The 19,370-nt window shown below is 35.2% G+C and overlaps 1 protein-coding gene and 1 long non-coding RNA gene across 4 annotated transcripts in view; one reads left to right on the top strand and one right to left on the bottom strand.

Annotated features, from left to right (window-relative positions):
* Positions 1-7,096: 7,096 nt before the first annotated feature.
* On the bottom strand, positions 7,097-7,998 carry LOC139188266 (uncharacterized). Its single transcript, XR_011571606.1, has 2 exons — positions 7,656-7,998; positions 7,097-7,429 (listed from the first exon to the last, which is right to left on the bottom strand). It is a non-coding gene; the product is annotated as an uncharacterized lncRNA (long non-coding RNA).
* Positions 7,999-10,442: 2,444 nt separating this feature from the next.
* Positions 10,443-19,370, top strand: part of LOC103444358 (potassium channel SKOR) — a 43,023-nt gene continuing 34,095 nt past the window's right edge. Inside the window, exons 1-14 of one of the 3 annotated variants that reach the window (XM_029108603.2) lie at positions 10,443-10,721; positions 10,835-11,114; positions 14,465-14,689; positions 14,904-14,967; positions 15,208-15,547; positions 15,622-15,917; positions 16,287-16,367; positions 16,826-16,924; positions 17,046-17,267; positions 17,378-17,560; positions 17,689-17,764; positions 17,853-18,147; positions 18,402-18,523; positions 19,004-19,367. In XM_029108603.2, the coding sequence (XP_028964436.2) occupies positions 10,864-11,114; positions 14,465-14,689; positions 14,904-14,967; positions 15,208-15,547; positions 15,622-15,917; positions 16,287-16,367; positions 16,826-16,924; positions 17,046-17,267; positions 17,378-17,560; positions 17,689-17,764; positions 17,853-18,147; positions 18,402-18,523; positions 19,004-19,257 (2,508 nt within the window). In that variant the 5' untranslated portion in view covers positions 10,443-10,721; positions 10,835-10,863 and the 3' untranslated portion in view covers positions 19,258-19,367. Of the gene's footprint in view, positions 10,722-10,834; positions 11,115-14,464; positions 14,690-14,903; positions 14,968-15,207; positions 15,548-15,621; positions 15,918-16,286; positions 16,368-16,825; positions 16,925-17,045; positions 17,268-17,377; positions 17,561-17,688; positions 17,765-17,852; positions 18,148-18,401; positions 18,524-19,003; positions 19,368-19,370 lie in introns of those variants that run through there. The other 2 variants (XM_070804709.1, XM_070804708.1) reach the window with 2 other exon arrangements.

Genomic DNA, 19,370 nt, shown 5'->3' with positions numbered 1-19,370 from the left:
TCGGAGGACTCAAATGTAATTATGTAATAAATAAATGGGCAAATATGTAATAAATGAGGAGTCCTTAGTCTATAAAAGGGACTCCTCACCCTCACAAACCTCAAGCCTCACTCTCATATTCAAAGCTCTCATCCTCAAATAGAAGCACTATCTGACTCTCTTTCTCTGGGGGACTCCTTCTCACCCTTGTAATCCATACATACAGTTAGAGAGAAATACAATCAACATCAGTGTGGACGTAGCACAAACATTGGGTGAACCACGATACATCTTGTGTTTTTTACTTTCTTGTAGATTTACGGTCGGATTTACGTTGTTCCAAGACCCCTCCGATTTTGTGCATTAACATTTGGCACCGTCTGTAGGAAACAACATGAATCGAATTAATAAAAACCCTCTTCGAAAAAATGAACGAGGATGAAATTGTGTCGAGTGAATTATTTGTTTACATAATGTGTACAATTTTTGCTCAACATGAGGTTTGTATGGTTTTGAAAATTCAAACGACAATGTACCCATCCTCAAAGCATAGATGATGCAATCACAAGCATTTGCATATTTTTTTTTCACATTTTTCACACTTGTAAATTAATTATTATAATTTTTTTAATGTGTTTGGTATTTTTAATTTACTAGATATTTTAATTTTTAATATGCTTAAAAAAAATTTAATCTCACTCTTTGCCTATAGTATACTATAAAAATAAATAAATAGATAAACTTTAAATTTTTTAAAGTTATATACAATAATAATAAAATAATAATACAATATATACGTATACATTATGACTATGGTATTATATAGTAAGTTTTTTTAGTAGTTTAAAAAAAAATTAAATTCATCAATAATTTTTTCCTTAACGTGTCAAAACGGGTTACCCGCGCATTACCCTTGTATAAACCTGTTAAGGACCCGTTATTAACGGGTTCTTATCATGTGATCTAATAACAACTCAATTAGTTATCGTGTTGACCCGAAATCTGTTATTTTCGTGTCGTTTACGTCTTGTGTCAAAAATTGCCGGGTTTAATTCCAAGGACTGACAGGAAGCGAGAAAATGTGCAATGACCTGTCCTTTCACTGTTTTTGCGGACCATACTTGAGAGATGAGATTGAATTCGAAACAAGCTAACATTCACGTTTCGATACGACCCCAAAGGACTGGCCAAGAGAACATGTACTAAATTAATTCTGGTTGTAAACGTTTAATTGAACGTTTGATGTTGGATACTTGGATGTTGGATTTGGAAATTTGGAGGTTGAATTGAAGAAATCCCAATATTCTATTTCATTATACAATAAAACTTCTGTAAATTCATAAAGTTGGGAACAAACCAATTTTATAATTAGGAGGTTATTACTTCATAGAGGTGCAATTAAAAATATTATTTATTAACTTATTAGCCTTGATAAATGTTATGTTTCTTAGTAGGAATTTTGGACGCCAAATATTTTATTTCTTGCACCTACATATCACAAGCTCAAAAACGTGGCATCAATTAACCACGTGGTCCACTAGATGGGACGAATTTCAGGTTCATATTCCACAAGGCACGTCCTGGGTTCGGTTCTTGGAGCTGGTGAATCGCACAATGATGGCAATGGGAGGTTAAAATGTCTTTGTGAGTCTTCCTAACTACTAGAATAGTGGATTGCCGTTGTGAAGCTACCAATTGGTACTCTTTTTGAAAGAAAAAAAATATGGCATCAATTCTAAAAATTAAAGCATTGTCTCAAATAATTTTAGATAAATAATTTAGTTCATCATAAGCTTTTATTTGTGATATTGTATACTTTTGTACTCATTGATAATTATTACTGTATGGAGGTGTGTTTACTTAAGATGGGACCAAACAAATAATAATTTATTACAATGTGAAATTTATTCTTATACATAATTGGTGTCAAATTGGAATCAGAATTTTTATGACTTGGAGTTATTCCTTTATATAGTTTACTTTAGAGAGATCTATTGCAGTATAAGACCAAGACCGAAATGTTGCGGTTCAGTATAAATTTGGTACACGCCATGAAATCTAACCGAACCATATAAAAAAACATTTGCTTCGGTTTTGGTTCCACCTTTATATCGTACCAAACCGAACAATGCCAATTCTATAAAGTCATGCATGTGAGCTCTAGAATATATTTAACGAGTTTAACCCTGGAATTTGGGAGTTTTTTTACAAGAAGTAATAGAGTGGTATTCCAATATTGAACTTCACAAACAGTTATAAAGGTTGTTAGTCGGGTACATAGCTTCACTTACCAAGAAATTGATCTGGAATAAATTTGTGCAACCAAACAAACTACAGTAAACCCCTATACGGCTACCACAAGCATTGCCCTACCCTACAAAACATCACCAACACAAATTTGTCAGAAAAACACAATAGATGCAACATACCTATACCTACAACCGCATAGGTCATCGTAGAAGTGCAAGTCACATAAAACATACCAAATATAATTCTGTTTCAGTTATAATCTCTAACTGAATCATACCGTATTGTGCCCGCTCCTACTATCAAGAGAAAAAAATACATTGCATATTTTAGCCGTTGGATCTTGAATATTTTGTTTTTGACCAAAGATCTAACATTTAAAAGACGCATAGTACATGATACTCTGAGTGTAAAACACCACAAGCGTTTACTACATAGCAATCCAAAACTAAACAAATAATGTAGTGAAATTTTTTAGTTGTCGAGAGGAAAAAGAGTATAAATCCAAAGCCTTTCCAGTTTTACAATTTATTAACTGCTATAGTAGCATATCCGTACATGCATATGATATAAGTCTGAACACCAAGTTGGTTCTTGGCAATGAGCTAGGTTAATAATATAGTTGCTTAATAACATCGATCTAACAGTTAGTGGTCTGGGCCAACGTGGCTTTCCATTGACAAATTAATGTGTGGTGATAATCGTACGGCAGTTTCGCGTGGTATTAGGTTGTAATGGTATAGTGCTCGGTCCACCAAATCACTTGGCTCTCAAGCGCCGACCACCAATGGCGTAGTCACCTACAAGGTTAAGGTAGGCTGTAGTCCAAGGTAGTGCTATCCATGCATTAATTTTTACTTTTTACATATTTTTCTTAATTGTTGGTTGTTCAGATCAAATGAAATAAAGATGAATACTGACAAAATATTAATAAGGTTGTGTTGGAAGTAAAAATGGGTTTGTGAATAGATCTATTCATGCTTATAGCCTACTCAATTTCAATAATTATTATTATTTAATGTATATTTAGTAGAGGATAGGTAGTAAATAATACATTTTATGCTAAATATTATAAATTAGTTTTATCTCCAGTCCCCTTTTATCCTATTCTTTAAAGAAAAAGACCATTTACCCTATGTAATTTAGCCTCTGTGCTTCTTACTCAAGAAAAGAATAATAGTTTCTTTAAATCCACAATTAAATCTCTATCTTCGCAATTCCTTATTGCAATTTTCCAATGAATGTTACCTTTGGTACGTTCTTAATCTCTTTATTTACTTATTCTTGATTTAATTAGTAGGTTACTTAATTATATGGTCCTTGAATTTATTGGTTAGGGTTATGATTTTGAGAATAGTTTATATTATATTGTTGTTCTTTTATATTGATTATCATATAATTTTATATAAGCAAAAAAAATAACATATGATTTTATAGTACTATTTTCAGCTAGCCCATCCAAGAAACAAATCTTGGCTCTGTCCTTGCCGACCACCCTATACAATGTTATCTATGCAGTGCTTCAACACCCATCCTAATTTTCGATGGACAAAAACATAAACAACTATGTCATCACAATATATTATGGAAAATGTAACCTTAAGAGAAAACTGCACCAGCCACTTAGCCACTGATTTCATAATGAGGATAATGGACGTAGTAATTACGTATCTCTATGGGGATCTTGATGCGAAAATTTATATAAACGTTTCCTAATGACTTACTTTGATTTGATCAAATATTTCCAAACCTTGAAACACCCTCTCAATTTGGCTGAGGCGTTCACTATATGGTTTGAAGCAATTTGGAAGAATGTGGTATAACCATCTGAGTGGGTATTTGACTAGTCAGGGATATATGACTAACGAACTATGCCCTTGCGTGTTCATTAAGAAGTCACATTCTGATTTTGCAATTGTTGCAGTTTATGTCGACGACATGAACCTCATCGGAACTCCTGAAAAGCTCAAGAAAACTGTCGCGCACCTAAAGTCAGAATTTGAGATGAACGATCTAGGAAAGACTCGATATTGTCTCGGTCTCGAGATAAGGCACCGTTCGGATGAAATCTTAATACATCAATCAAACTACTCCCAGAAGGTATTGCGCCACTTTAACAAGGATAAAGTGAAGCCTTTGGGTACTCCTATGATCGTACGATCACTAGATGCAAAATGAGATTCCTTCCGTCTGAAGAAGGATGATGAAGAGATTTTGGAGTCTGAAGTTCCTTATCTAAGTGCGATAGGTACTTTATTGTACTTAGCTCAATGCACTAGACCCGACATCTCCTTTACTGTTAATCTTTTGGCAAGATACAGTAATGCACCGATATGCAGACACTGGACTGGTGTTAAAGATATCTTCTGTTACCGTAAGGGTACTACATGTCTAGGCATGTTCTCCTCACAGATCCTTGAGTGATGATGCACCCCCTTATCTCGATTCGATTCCTGCCTTGTTGGTTATGCTAACCTAGGTTACTTATATGACCCGTACAAGGTGTGTTCTCAAACGGGTTACGTCTTTACCGTTGGAGGCACCGCAATATCTTGGAGGTCAACTAAACAGACCTTAGTTGCCACTTCGTCTAACCATGCTGAAATACTCGCCTTACATGAAGCTACTTGGGAATGCTTCTGGCTGAGAGAAGTTGTTGGCCATATTCGAAGCTCTTGCAATCTTTACCTCGTTGTTGACATCTCGACGATGGTCTATGAAGATAACGCAACATGCATCGAACAACCACTAGAAGAAAAAAGCTCATCTATCACGGTGAATGTCCGTGATAAATTGCAATCCACCACGGACACTGTGCCCGTTAGTATTCTGGATGTGATAAAAAGTCTAATTGTCTACCACGGGCTATGCCCGTTGTCAACTGCAATATGATCACGGATTGTACCCGTGGTAGATTGAGATCTAACACCACGTGCTATGACCGTTGTCGATTACTCATTAACCACAGCTAATGCCCGTGATAAATGGCAATTCACCACGGACACTATACCCGTTAGTATTCTGGATGTGATAAAAAATCTCATTTTCTACCACGGGCTATGCCCGTTGTCAACTGCAATATAACCACGGATTGAACCCGTGGTAGATTGAGATCTAACACCACGTGCTATAAGCGTTGTCGATTACTAATTAATCACAGCTAAAGCCCGTTATAAATTATTTTCCAAAATTAAAAAAAAATCATTTAACAAATATATATATATATATATATCTGTATTTATATATTTTAGTATAGAATAACCAACAAAATTGCAGATTTACTACAATATAATAAGCACAAAAAAAAATACTTGATAATATTATAACATAATTTAAAAATTCTTGAGTTTCCAAATGAATACATAAACGGAAGTCATAAAGTATTATCCATGTAGTGCCTAATGAATACATAAACGGAAGTCATGAAGTACTATCTATGTAGTGTCAAAGTACCATTTTCTAGTCTAAGTACGAACTAAAATTACTCTCCAACTCGGACGTACTTTGATGGCCAGGCAATTGTACTAGACACAGCATCCTCCAGGACACGAAATTCACTTATAGGGCGGTACAAAGATATATTCTCCACTTTGACAACAGTTACCCAAACTTTCCAGCAATCAGGACCAAGCACCATGTGATGAACTTTTGCCTCAGGATTTGTTGATTCTATTTCTCCATCACATTGTATCTAATAACAAAACAAAAACAATCTAATTATCAACATCTGCTATGTCTTATTATATTTCCACTGTGCTATACTTGGGATCATATATGTACCTGAGAACTAGCTTTTGAAGTGTGTCTAGAACCATCGTTAGCCTCTGGTGCACTTTTCTTATTACATTGTAACTGATAAAAAGATAAATGCAAATAATCAAAATCAAAAGAAACAACTGATAACAAGATAGATGCAAAGAAACTATTAGCTGCATAGACTAACTAAGCCTGAAAGTGAACATGTTCACTATTTTCTTTCTATCTAATGATGAAGACATCGAGATAAGTTAAACAAAATCAGTTTCATACCTGGGGAGATGATCTGGAAACCTGGTAACTGGAATTGGGAACTTGTTTTACACCATTCTTAGTTCTTTGGAGATCTATACAGCCTCCCTGCGACTAGTGAATACGCAAGAAATAGAAGTTGATCAATTTCAGATTCAACAAAATACCAATATTTACTATAAGTACGTCGTACCCAGTGCACAAGGCTCCCGCTTTACGCAGGGTCTGGGAGAGGTGAATGTCGGCTAGCCTTACCCCCATTTTATGGAGAGGCTGCTCCCAAGATACACAGAAATAAGTACAAACTAGAAAAATCATATTGTCAGGACAAGAATGATGCAGAACATAACGAGATGGCAATTCATAATTTATTACCTAATGAGTACCATCAAATTTCAAATGAGTTAAGAAATTCCAATTTCAGTCTTTATTGCATCCACCAAGACCCAGACATCATGATGGGGTCGAATACCATCTTGGCAAAAGAAAATACGAAGATAACTGAATTAAGAATTAAGTGCTCATGCTTTTAACTGATCCTTTAGGTGCCTAGTTAAACCCGTAAAGAAACAGATACAAGTATCTTGTGAAAGGCTTCACCCTTACACTCTGACCAATAAGTAATGTGCATCACAGGAAACAGAAGGTTTATTCTTTAATGCCTCAAGACGCCTATAAACTTAGCAAGAGAAATTTATGATTTCACAGTTAAAGAGTATTAATTCCAAAGTTTTTAGGTGACTACGAGAAATCTACAGAAATTCGCCCTCCTCCAAAACAAAACTCACACAGGTTCAAACAATGCAGCACCAGAATATACAAAATCCAAGCATCCAAGATTGCCTTGAAAGAGTTCTACGTCTGTTACGAATATAATCTTCTCATTGATAGAATGCTTGGTTAAGATAACAGTCATTGGAAATAAACGTAAACACCGCAAGTGGTGAACCGAAAGAAAGTTCAAATGTAAATAGAGCAAAACTTCGACTCGAAAAATGATATTCGGTACCAGAAAGTTGCTTCATCCACAGTGCTCACATAAGCTCCGCCACCGATAACTAAGCCTAAGGTGGCTGCCGTCAACAACCGCCATCGACTCGTAAAATACCAATATTTACTAATGACCCATTTTTACCTGAGGCCTATTTGTGGAGACTTGAATTGCATCATTGGTATTAGTTTCTTTACCATTTCCCTGCAGCCACAAATTCAAAATCTGAACAAATAGTTTTCATGGGCATGTCATCAAAATCTGAACAAATAGTTTTCAATTCAACAACCACAAATTCAAAAAGCATTCCAGCCGATAGCTACATACCCCAATCGCAATCATGCATATACAAATCACAAATTCAAAACCCTAGCTCCCAAATTAACCAGCTCAAAATCTGAACGAAAATTGAATTAATTTAAATTAAAACCTGCTAAGAATAGGAGTGTCGGCCCTCGCAAGCAGAGCTCTCATCGAAGTTCTTAGAGGGGTACTTGGCGGAGACCATGCCGACCTCGAACACCAAGTTGTCGCCGCTCGACCGGATTCCCGTGATCGACCACCACTGGAAGAAGGCCCGGACGCTGATGCCGTTGATCTCGGCGATTTATGACGATTCGAAGATGAGGGGGAAGGGTGGATGGATGACTAGTCGATGAGGAGAGGAGATGAGGGTTTGGTGGGTTGGTGCAGAGGAGTGGAGGGATATGGGAAAGTGGGGGAGATAGTGGACGATAAAAAAGGATTGATGGTTTCTTTTTAGGGTTTTCGTCCAGTTTCACGTGAGGGGAAAATAATTGGGATTTTAGATTTTAATATCTTTCAAAATATTAAAAAAAAAAACAAAAAAACATCCACCACGGGCCAAGGGCGTGGTGAATTTTCAAAAGGTTGTGTGTGGTCGTTTGAAGTAACCACTACGAGCATATCGCGTGGTGGTTTTGATATTCCATTACGGGAATAAAAACCGTTGTAGATTATTCACTTTTAACAACGGACCAGAACCTGACCGTGGTGGATTAATGTTATCTACCACGAGCTACACTCGACCGTGGTAATTGAATAGTTTCTACCACGAGCTGTTGATGCCCGTGATGGAATTGATGTGGTAAATATATTGTTATGTACTAGTGAACTCAAGAAATGTTACATCAAAAGAGACAACACCAAGCGCATTGCACCGAAATTTTTCTTCTCACATCAACAATAAGAGCATTAGAAGATTATTGGTTGGGCTTATGTTTTGTTTGTTTTGCTGGTCCACTTTTGCTTGGTTATGTTTTTCTTTTGGCATCTGGTTTTTTAGTTTGAAAATTTGTGGTTAGTTATAAAATTTACCTTTGTACCAAAAAAATTTAAAAAAAGGCAAGAGTAAATTGTAGTTATGGTCTCTTAACTTTAACTAAATTGGAGCAATGGTCCCTCAACTAAAAATCCATTACCATTGGTCTCTCAACTTTAATTCAACTGGGGAAATGATCCTTTAACTTTAATCCAATTGTAGCAATGATCATTTCAACATAACTCATTTTGACAAAAATTTTGACGTAGTTGACGAAAAGGACCATAATTACACACTTTGATGAGTTGAGGGACCCTAATTATATAAATGGTTATTCCAACATAATTTTTTTTGACAAAAATTTGATGAAATTGATGAAAAGACTATAGCTACACATTTTGATAAGTTGAAGGACTAATGATAATGAATTTTTAGTTGAGGGACCATTGCTACAATTTACTCAAAAGGCAAAACTTGTCTAATTAATTAGATGTAACTAGATCTCTTAATCATTATGCTTATGCTGGACTTATTAAGACATAGGATGCTTCAAATCCGAGCAAATGGTGTTACTTAACATGTTATCTCCCAAGTGGGTAATGTGTGCAAGTTGTACGTATGTGTGTGTGTGTGTGTGTGTGTGTGTGTGTGTGAAGCCGTCAGGTGCATTAGCATATACTAATATTTTTTTGTTAACATCCACGTCCTGCTAACCTCATCAAACCAATCTTAATCGAAAACCACAATCGTATTTTATTGGCTGTTTAATTACCAGCCGCCAGCAGCACCCATCTTGCTTTGCTCTTTATCATCACCAATTCAAAGTATCACCAATTGGTCTAAGAAACATTATACAATATATACCTTTTAGCCTATTTATGTTCTTTTCGATGTTTAGCCTTTAATATTATAATAAAACTTAGATCGTTTCGCCTGAAAAAATATATGACATGTCCGTATAAATTTATCCCTTTTTGATATAATTAGGACACCGCCACAAAATATTATTATTCCACGTAAATTATAATATAAAACACATTAAAATTTCTGCTATTATTCTAAATTTAAAAAATTGAAATTAGTTTTAATCACCACTGGGAAATCATGAAACAGACCAAAATATTTATTGAGTATCCTTAAAACACATGGAAATGATCATAAAGGACCAAAAATATTATTGAAGGAATCTTTTAATAAATGGATTCGTTGTTACTAATTTTGTTTATTTCTTACGTACTATAGGCTATAGCACTAATTTCTGTTGCTACTAGTATTATTGTGTTGCAGTATTCTTCTTCATTAGTAGGTAAAAAATCTTAAATTTGGCACCTATGAATAATGAGTTCGATACCAAATTTTGATATCCATTAATTGTGTCACTTAGCCGAAACTCCCAAATGGCCGAATATCTCTGCATAAAACAACATATCTCTTGCCTGCAAATGGAATAAGCAGTTCGTCACTTACCACACGTTCCCGATTCCTCATATGTTAGATCCTAGGTATCCATCATAAACCATTCCTCGTTTGAACCTCGTCTTTGAATTTATAGAGTTACTTTTTTCTTGTTACATCGTATATCGAATTTTATACCAAGGGTTAGACCAATATAACATTTTCAATAAGTATTGTAATACTAGACATATCAATGTTTTAGATCAAATTTACAAATTATGTGATGTCATCAATAAGAAATAAACATGTTAATCAACACTTAAGTAATAAATTAATCATTAATAACCTTATCATATAATTTACAAAATTGAATCCAAATAGTTGATCTGTTTATCATTAACATTTTCTGTAAGTTTTTATTCAAATGCGGTACACGTCGAGTTATTGCACCAGATAAAGTAATAATAATAATAAAGATAAAAATTTAAATTTTTTATTTGAAAAAAAAACGTAATCTGTTGGGAAGTGCATCGTGACGGAAAGAACGGTTGCAAGTATAAATTGACTAGAGCGCATACAGTTTTTCAAACTCTGATTGCCAAAAAGTAGTGCAGACTGCACTTTCTTGTGCGCTGCGTGCTTTCAAATTTCAATTACTTCAAAAAATATTTATAGAACCAAAAAAAAAAAAAAAAAAAAAAACAAAACAAACAAACAGATTTTTGAAACGATTTGAGAACTCTGCAGCTTTCAGTTTCTCCAACTTGCGTCTCCTGCTATATCTTTTCACAACGAATCGCAAAGTTTTCCGAGAAAAAGGTACTTGGATTTTCTCGCTAGCCAAACACATCATATAGCACCACCACGTCCTCCTCGTGATTTATTTTCTTCGCTCGTGATTTTGAATCTGCGCGCGCTTTTATTCTGTTCAGCGTTTCGATTTTTGATCGATTTGGGAAAAATGTCGAGGAGAGTGGAGGTGGATGGCCACCGTGAGACGGAGGACGACCACGACGACGAGGAGGAAGAGTACGAGGTGCAGGATCTGAGAGAACGAATCAAATCGTCGCGCGGTAGCCAGTTCGATCTAATCAAGAACGAGTTAGGACTCGGCGACGGGTCTTCGATTTGGCGGCGGCGGTTCAGTCGTCAGAGCCTGATCGACGGCGTCAGAGGGCTCTCCAAAGGACTCGTCATTCATCCTGACAACCGGTAAGACGCTTTCTCTTCAGTTTCTTTTTCGTTTTATTTTTCCTTTTAAATATTATGTCTCCATAATTATCGGTTAAGTAACGAATTCAAATCGGTATTATCTGCCTGTCTACATAATTTCGAGTTTAGTTTCTCACGTATCCTAGCTATTCATTTCGTTTTCACTATGATATTTCATACGTGGATGGCTGGATTTTTTTTTAGTCAAAATTTAGTTTTAGATTTATTTTATTACAATGATATACTAATACACTAAGGAGTATGTGAATAAATTAGTCGAACTTGTCATACACACATTCGAAGTTGTTATCTATCACCCAAATGAAGAAATATATCACTAAGTCGTAGTACAAGTGGAAAAGTTAGTCCTCAGATTAAGTATGATTATTTTACTAGAATGTTATTAATGGTTGTTGTAGAAAGTTAAAAATTTAAGAGACCGCGTAAGTTTAAAATTAGTTCAAGTGGTGATAAATGATTGAATAACGAGTTAAATTTAGAACGATTAGTGAGTTCAAGTTTGACTTACCATATCATCATAAATGGTCAATATTTACTAGTCAAAATTTTATTGCAATGTCGTGGATGTAAAATTTTAATCAATTTAGCAAGTGAAACTTGATTTTTAATTACTTTAGACAATTCCTAAAACAAGGACAAAAGTTGTGATTTCACTCGTTTAATATTTAATTGTTTTCTCAAAAAAAAAAAATTATAGATTTTTATTTTGGGTCCCAAATGAGAAATCGATTAAATAACATGGTAAGGTAATTGACGGTTTAGGAAATTGATACGTGGATATGAGGATGTCGTTGAAGCTGCGTATATAGCAGGATGGAATAGGACATATAACTTCATTCTCACAAGTCATAAACATCAAAACCATAAATTAATGTTTAGTGATCGATATCCCATGAAACAATTAAAATATTAGGATGTAGATGGACATTACAATTAAGTCAAACCTAAATTGCTTACTTTTTTGTTTTTGTCAATCTCTAATGACGTTACTCAGATTTAAAGTTTAGAAAGTGCGTGATTGCTTAAAAGTAAGGACATCTTTGATAAAATAATTTTTTGTTTTAATTTTTGGGTACTAGAGATAGAAGGAAAATATATTGAAAAAAGGATGATTGGAAGGGATGAAGTGATAAACGAAGATTATATGAAAACAAAATCTTGAAGATTGTCATTTTTCATTTGTGTCTTTCTTTTCACATTTTTCAATTGTCTTGATTGTTTTCATTTTATTAGGCACTCTCCCTCTATTTCGAACTCAAAAACAGAAAATTAAAAACAAAAAACAGCATGATTATAAAAATGGGGGAGTACTTTTTGAGTTTGTCTTTTCTTTTGCCGAGCTCTGCACTGTATTGTTCTTTTTCGCCTTGTTGCCTAATAAGAGAGTTGAGAGTTTGATCAAAAGAAAAAAACAGAGAAAAGGAAAAATGGTTATTAAAATTGGTACTTGTCTATATTTTTTTAATTATGATTTAAACATTGGTGAGTTTACAGGTATGACTATATAACAAACTATGCATAAAAAATAAAAAAATAAAAGACTATATAACCAACTAGCTCAAGGCAGCAAATCTGGATCATTCATGAGAGAGATAGATTTAGACCTTTGATTTGTGTGAGATGGGGACTATCAGATTTAATTTGAGTGGTTCGAATTTGCTAGTCATTGGACTCCGAACAATAAAATCCTCTTCCGATATTATCCTACTTTGTTTCTTTCTCTAGAAAAGTGTTTGAGTGCACTAGTTTTTATGGCGAGGGTAAAAATTTTTGAACCTTGTTTGATGGTACCAATGGTATCTTCCTTTGTTTCTTTCTCTAGAAAAGGGTTGTTGTGACTGGGCAAGCAAGCACAGCGTTTTACTAGAGCAGCTATGCTTTTTGCCTTGCATGTGCAACTCATGCTTATTATTCTTTTCTATTTGTTTTTCTGTTGTCAAAATTTTCGGATGGCTCTCAACATTATTAAGTAATTAAGGCCTTCCACAGTAAGCGGAAAAAAAAAGTATGATACCAATATATTTTAAAATAGGAATGCTCTTACAATGGAATCGAAAAATAAACTTTGTGGGTGGTTTTTGATTAAAATGTAAAGATTTGAAGTCTTTTTCATTAGTTTTCCTTTATCTATATCTATCATGAATTTGTCAGCCCAACTTTAAGGCAACTAAAGATGTTTTAGATACAATTGGCCAAAACTAAAAGTTGTATCTTAGCTAAAGGTAGCACTTAGCCACTTAATCCCGAATTTAGTATAACTCAGTGAGGTTTATAATTTAGTATTGTATTAATTAATAACTGTTTTTCATGCTCAAAATTAATCAATGTCATCTTTCATAATTCATATCAATGTCATCCTTATATTTTCAATTGCGTCGAAAACATTTGTTAAAAATGCTTACGTGCGATAACGTATGTTAATTTAACAAACGTGCTTGCGTGCGAGTGTTGTCAATAGAAGTTTCAATATAATTGGACAATAAGAATTACGTATATTGATGTATGGATGAAATTGTGGAGGATTAGTAGATAACATTAATGGAGTTTGAACGTGAATGATGAAAATGAAAACTTTAAAAACACATACCACTCGAGAAAAAAAAGGAAAGAAAAAGAAATACACTAAGAAAAGTAGTCTCTCTACCAATATTTCATTCCTAAACCTTCACAAATCACAAGCTACACACATCCCCATATAACAATATTATCATGAGCTCCATCGAAGATATGTGAATACTTACAAATTACTGTGTTTTCTTTGGACGTGTGACAATTGAATGTTTAATGTGTTGTTTTTTGAAGATCTTGCAATGACCAGTCATCAGTTTTTTGTTCTTTCTAGTTTAACAAGCAAATTTCAAAATTTGTCGGCAAATCAGAATCAAAGAACTTCAAAAATGGCACATAAGTATCTTACACGTGGCATTATATTCAGCACAGCCATCGAACACGTAGATATTTGCCGGTTTACTAGTTGAAACGTATAGTGTTCAGTTGTTATGTTTAGCCAATAAGTGGCCAACCGGTGTGAAAATATAAATCCTATATATAATGCATCCGGTGGCCAAAATGATGAACATTCCTCCATGTGTTCCGGCAGGCCAAAATGATACCTGTGGTTGACAACGGCCCGATCCCTAGATTAGCTAACAAGTAAAACCTTAGTCATTCTAATGAACTACTTCTACATCACATACTGTCATGCATTGCACTCGCCCTCCTCCTGTGTATATATGCACCAATATATATATATATATACATACATACTTGTATTTTTGGTGTTTTGTTTTTCTTCTCTCTGTGCACTGAAATGTGAAGACAAAATGCAGGTGGTATCGGGCATGGATGAAATTCATACTTTTATGGGCAGTGTACTCGTCCTTCTTCACACCTTTCGAGTTCGGGTTTTTCAGGGGTTTGGGGGAGAGACTCTTTATACTGGATGTAGTAGGACAGGTAGCATTCCTTGTAGACATTGTTTCGCAGTTCTTCATCGCCTACCGAGACAGTCACACCTATCGAATGGTCTATAAGCGCAACCGGATTGCTCTACGGTTAGTTTTTGTTTCCATCTAGCTGTTTATAGAAAAAAGGATCGTTGTGATGGGTTCTAACTGTACAAACTATGTGGCAGTTCTCAGTACTTACTGGAATTTGTTGAATTTAGTTAAAACTTAAAAAGCAAACAAATGTCCATAGTGATTTTACAAGCCATATAATCCGGCATTGTACTTTAATTTCGTTGCTGATTTAACTTTTCCTTTGCAGGTACTTGAAATCGAGTTTTATCGTTGACTTGCTTGGCTGTATGCCTTGGGATAACATCTACAAGGTACTTCCATTTTCAATTTGTGTGACTAGGCCATCGACACTTTCTCCTATAAAATGTTAATTTGTTAGTGCTCGTGTTTTGCCGATTCATGAGATTGGCGGGCAGTTGTACAGAATGTATAAGATCAATATAAAATTGCAAGCATATATCTTGATTTTTGAATTAGTAAAGTTTATCTACTATAATGCTTTTAATATGTTCTGCTTACATATTCACTTTGTGAAATCTGTTTTGGAATAGGCTTGTGGGAGGAGAGAGGAAGTGAGGTATCTCCTATTGATAAGGTTATGTCGGGTGCGCAAAGTCACTAGGTTCTTTCATGACCTAGAAAAGGATATTCGTATCAATTATCTGTTTACCAGGATTATAAAGCTTATTGTCGTTGAACTCTACTGCACACATACAGCGGCCTGCATATTCTACTATTTGGCCACCACCCTGCCTGCTTCACAAGAAGGGTACACATGGATTGGAAGTTTGAAGTTAGGTGACTATAGTTATTCAAGCTTCAGGGACATTGACTTATGGAAGCGCTACACAACTTCTTTGTATTTTGCCATTGTAACCATGGCCACTGTTGGTAAGTTACCTTTTAATTCGTTTATGTAATCAGTTGGAATGTTTAATGCCTGACCAGCACTCTTTCTTTTACAGGTTATGGAGATATTCATGCAGTCAATCTGAGGGAAATGATATTCATAATGGTTTATGTATCTTTTGACATGATTCTTGGAGCGTATTTGATTGGTAACATGACAGCGTTAATTGTAAAAGGATCAAAGACAGAAAAGTTCAGGGACAAAATGACAGATCTCATCAAATATATGAACAGAAATAGACTTGGGAAGGATCTCCGTAATCAAATCAAAGGTCACTTGCGTTTACAATATGAGAGTACCTACACGGAGGCTGCTGTTCTCCAGGAAATTCCTGCTTCAATTCGCTCTAAGGTAAGATACAGATAGGATCTCTGTGTACTGTGTATTGATGAATGAGTTACAATATTTTCCATAAGAATTATTTGATTTTAATTGTTATGCATATTCCAAAGCTATTGACATTATATGCTTTCCTTTTGGAGTACATGTGTGTTTTTTGTTTAGTTCTTTTTATAGAAAACTTGGGTTGTTTTTTTGCATTGAAGACCTTGGTAGAAATTCGTTGGTTTTATTCCTATGCATTTTGAATGAAAGAAGATAACTCATGTATTCCAATATATATGCGTTATTCCGACTGTTTGTACATCATGGGTTTCTGGTTGAGAGAGTAAGTTTTGAAAGACTTCTTTATCTTTAAAATTAGTTGTTTCTTCATTGCAGATTTCACAAACTTTATATTTTCCATACATTGAAAGTGTTCCTCTCTTCAAGGGATGCTCGACAGAATTCATCAATCAGATTGTAAGTTATTAATTTTCTATGTACATAATAGATGGACAAAGTAGGTTCACTTGAAACACTGATAGTTGGATCTTTCTGATCTGGTGTGCAATGCCAGTTTGTTCGTAGGTGTCATTGGGTGCTAATGTTAACAAGCATTGTCATAGACTATAAAAATCCTACAAATTTGTGCTTCTTCCTCTGTTGCATGGGCATGGTTTTGATTTGGCACCTCATTCGGTAAACAATAAATGTGATGTGTATACCATCTTGTGAATATTTTTGCCTGCATGCCAAATAGGACACCGAAAACCAGCGTGGCATCACTTTTATGTAGGTGGTGTAATTGTATCTAAAAGTCAGAAGTTTCATGTGCAGCACCACGTATAATGTCAAGTAGAACCTTCCATGGTCATGGATATATCTGCTTGAATGAGAATTAGTAAAATGGGTTACTCTTAATTTTTTTCATCTTGTAGGTTATTAAACTGCATGAAGAATTTTTTCTCCCTGGAGAGGTGATCATGGAACCAGGAAACGTCGTGGATCAACTTTATTTCGTCTGTCATGGTGTGCTGGTATGATTTCATACTCTAGAGTCAGTGGTGTGTCTTATTTAGTTGGTAATGCCATGTTTCTCATTTCATTTCTTGTCGTCTTAGCTTTTCTACTGAAAATTTGGAAATTGGATCTGCACAGGAGGAGGTGGGCATAGGGGAAGATGGAACAGAAGAAACTCTTGAGCTTTTGGAACCTAACAGCTCATTTGGAGAAATCTCCATTCTTTGCAACATTCCTCAACTTCATACAGTTAGGGTGTGTGAATTATGTAGACTTCTGCGACTTGATAAACAATCTTTTACAAGCATCCTTGACATATACTTTTATGACGGGCGGAAAATCTTGAACAACCTTTTAGAGGTAAGTTTTTTGTGGTTATTTATGTTCCTTTTTCTATGTGCCTACAACTGTCTGGAAATATTTTGATTAGATTTACTTATGTGCCCATCGTATGGCTGAAAATGGTACAGGGTAAAGCACCTCGCATGAAACAACTAGAGTCAGACATTACATTTCATATTGGAAAGCAAGAAGCTGAGTTTGCTTTGAAGGTAAATAGTGCGGCTTACCACGGAGATCTATTTCAGCTAAAAGGTTTGATCCGAACTGGAGCTGATCCCAACAAGACAGATTATGATGGAAGGTCACCCTTGGTATGAAATACCATGAAACTCTTATATTAATCATTGTGAATATATCTGTGACTTAGCATCGTGTGTGCGTCCGTATATGTGGGACATGATGATATATTTTGTCTGAAGGGTGTATTTCTTCTCCACAGCATCTCGCTGCATTAAAGGGACATGAAGATATTACACTTTTCCTTATTCAGGAAGGAGTAGACATCAATATCAAAGGTATGTTTACAGCATACCAATCCTTATGTGGCTTGAACTACTTTCCAATCATAGCACCATAGTATAATAATTCGTTTAACTTTTCTAGACAATTTTGGGAACACACCCTTACTTGAAGCCATCAAGAACGGGAATGATCGAGTTTCTTCTTTACTTATCCAACAAGGGGCCTCCTTGAACATAGACAATGCTGGTAGTTTTATATGTACATCCATTGCAAGGGGGGACGCAGATCTCCTTAAAAGGTTATTGGCAAATGGCATTGACCCGAATTCAAAAGATTATGATCACCGGACTCCACTTCATGTAGCTGCATCAGAAGGACTATATATAATGTCAAAGCTGCTGTTAGAAGCTGGGGCTAGCGTTTTCTCGAAGGACAGGTACAGTTGAAATGTCATTATCTTTTTTTTGAAGAAAAAATGTCATTATCTTTGAGAAAAGCTCACTGGGACTCTTCCAAAATGTTGCTTTTCTATGCTGGTTCCCTAGTATTGTTTGACATGAAGTTTAGAAACTTAACCTTATTTACCACTCCAACCTCATTCACCTGTGCTTCTCTCTTTCACGACAGTTTTTATAAATAGTTACTTTTCTTCTTGCTTTAACAACCATATAATCGTTTTCCGTCCTGCAGATGGGGAAATACCCCACTAGATGAAGGTCGGATGTGTGGGAACAAGAATTTAATCAAACTGCTGGAAGAAGCAAAGGCAGCTCAGTTGACAGAATTACCTTACTGTGCTCAAGAAATCACAGGTATGGACAAACTCTTATATTTTCATTATGACCTTTTAGTTTGTTTTCTCCTTCGAAATTAGAGAGAAGATCTAGAAAGAAAATTCTAACAATAGGAAGGTTTTACACTTAAGTAAGATGTTAATACCGTTTAGTAAACAAACACCAAGGAGATGACGTTATAGGATGATGAATGCTAAGATTTAACGAATTAGTTATGTCTGCACCGATATAGATCATGGACTTGGAACTTAATAACAAGTTTGGGGTGCAAGGATAGGAATTTTCCAACAAAGTCTCCATTGTAGCCAAATGAGGAAAACAGATAAATCGATTTTTCTAGTAAGGGATTTCATCATGTTTTACCTCTTGATGAAAAAGAAGGAAAAGAAACTAGGTTAGCATCGCTTGCGAAGGGCCTAATGAACATTCCTATACATGACACCTTGTACTTACAGTTATCATGATAAGTTGATAAGAAATTTCTGTTGTAACGTGCAGATAAAATGCACCCGAAGAAGTGCACGGTATACCCTTTCCACCCATGGGAAAACAAAGAAGGAAGAAGACCTGGAATCGTGTTATGGGTCCCAAGTACCATTGGAGAGCTCATCAGAACAGCAGGAGAGCAACTGGAGTTTTCATCGAGTGGTTCCGGTATAATATTAACAGAAGATGCAGGTAAAATTCTTGATGTGGACTTGATAAATGATGGTCAGAAACTGTATTTGGTCAGTGAGACACATTTTACATAAACATTGTGGTCATTCGATAGTTTTAATTTGTATATAGTCCTTGTATCATTTTGTAAAACATCTGCATTAGGTGTAAGCATACCGACTAAAATGCATTGTTTTTGTGTTAATTT

This window comes from Malus domestica, chromosome 09 (assembly GCF_042453785.1).
Source record: "Malus domestica chromosome 09, GDT2T_hap1".
Lineage (NCBI taxonomy): Eukaryota > Viridiplantae > Streptophyta > Magnoliopsida > Rosales > Rosaceae > Malus > Malus domestica.
The sequence above is the reverse complement of the archived record's forward strand: the minus strand, read 5'-3'. Positions and strand labels throughout refer to the sequence as shown.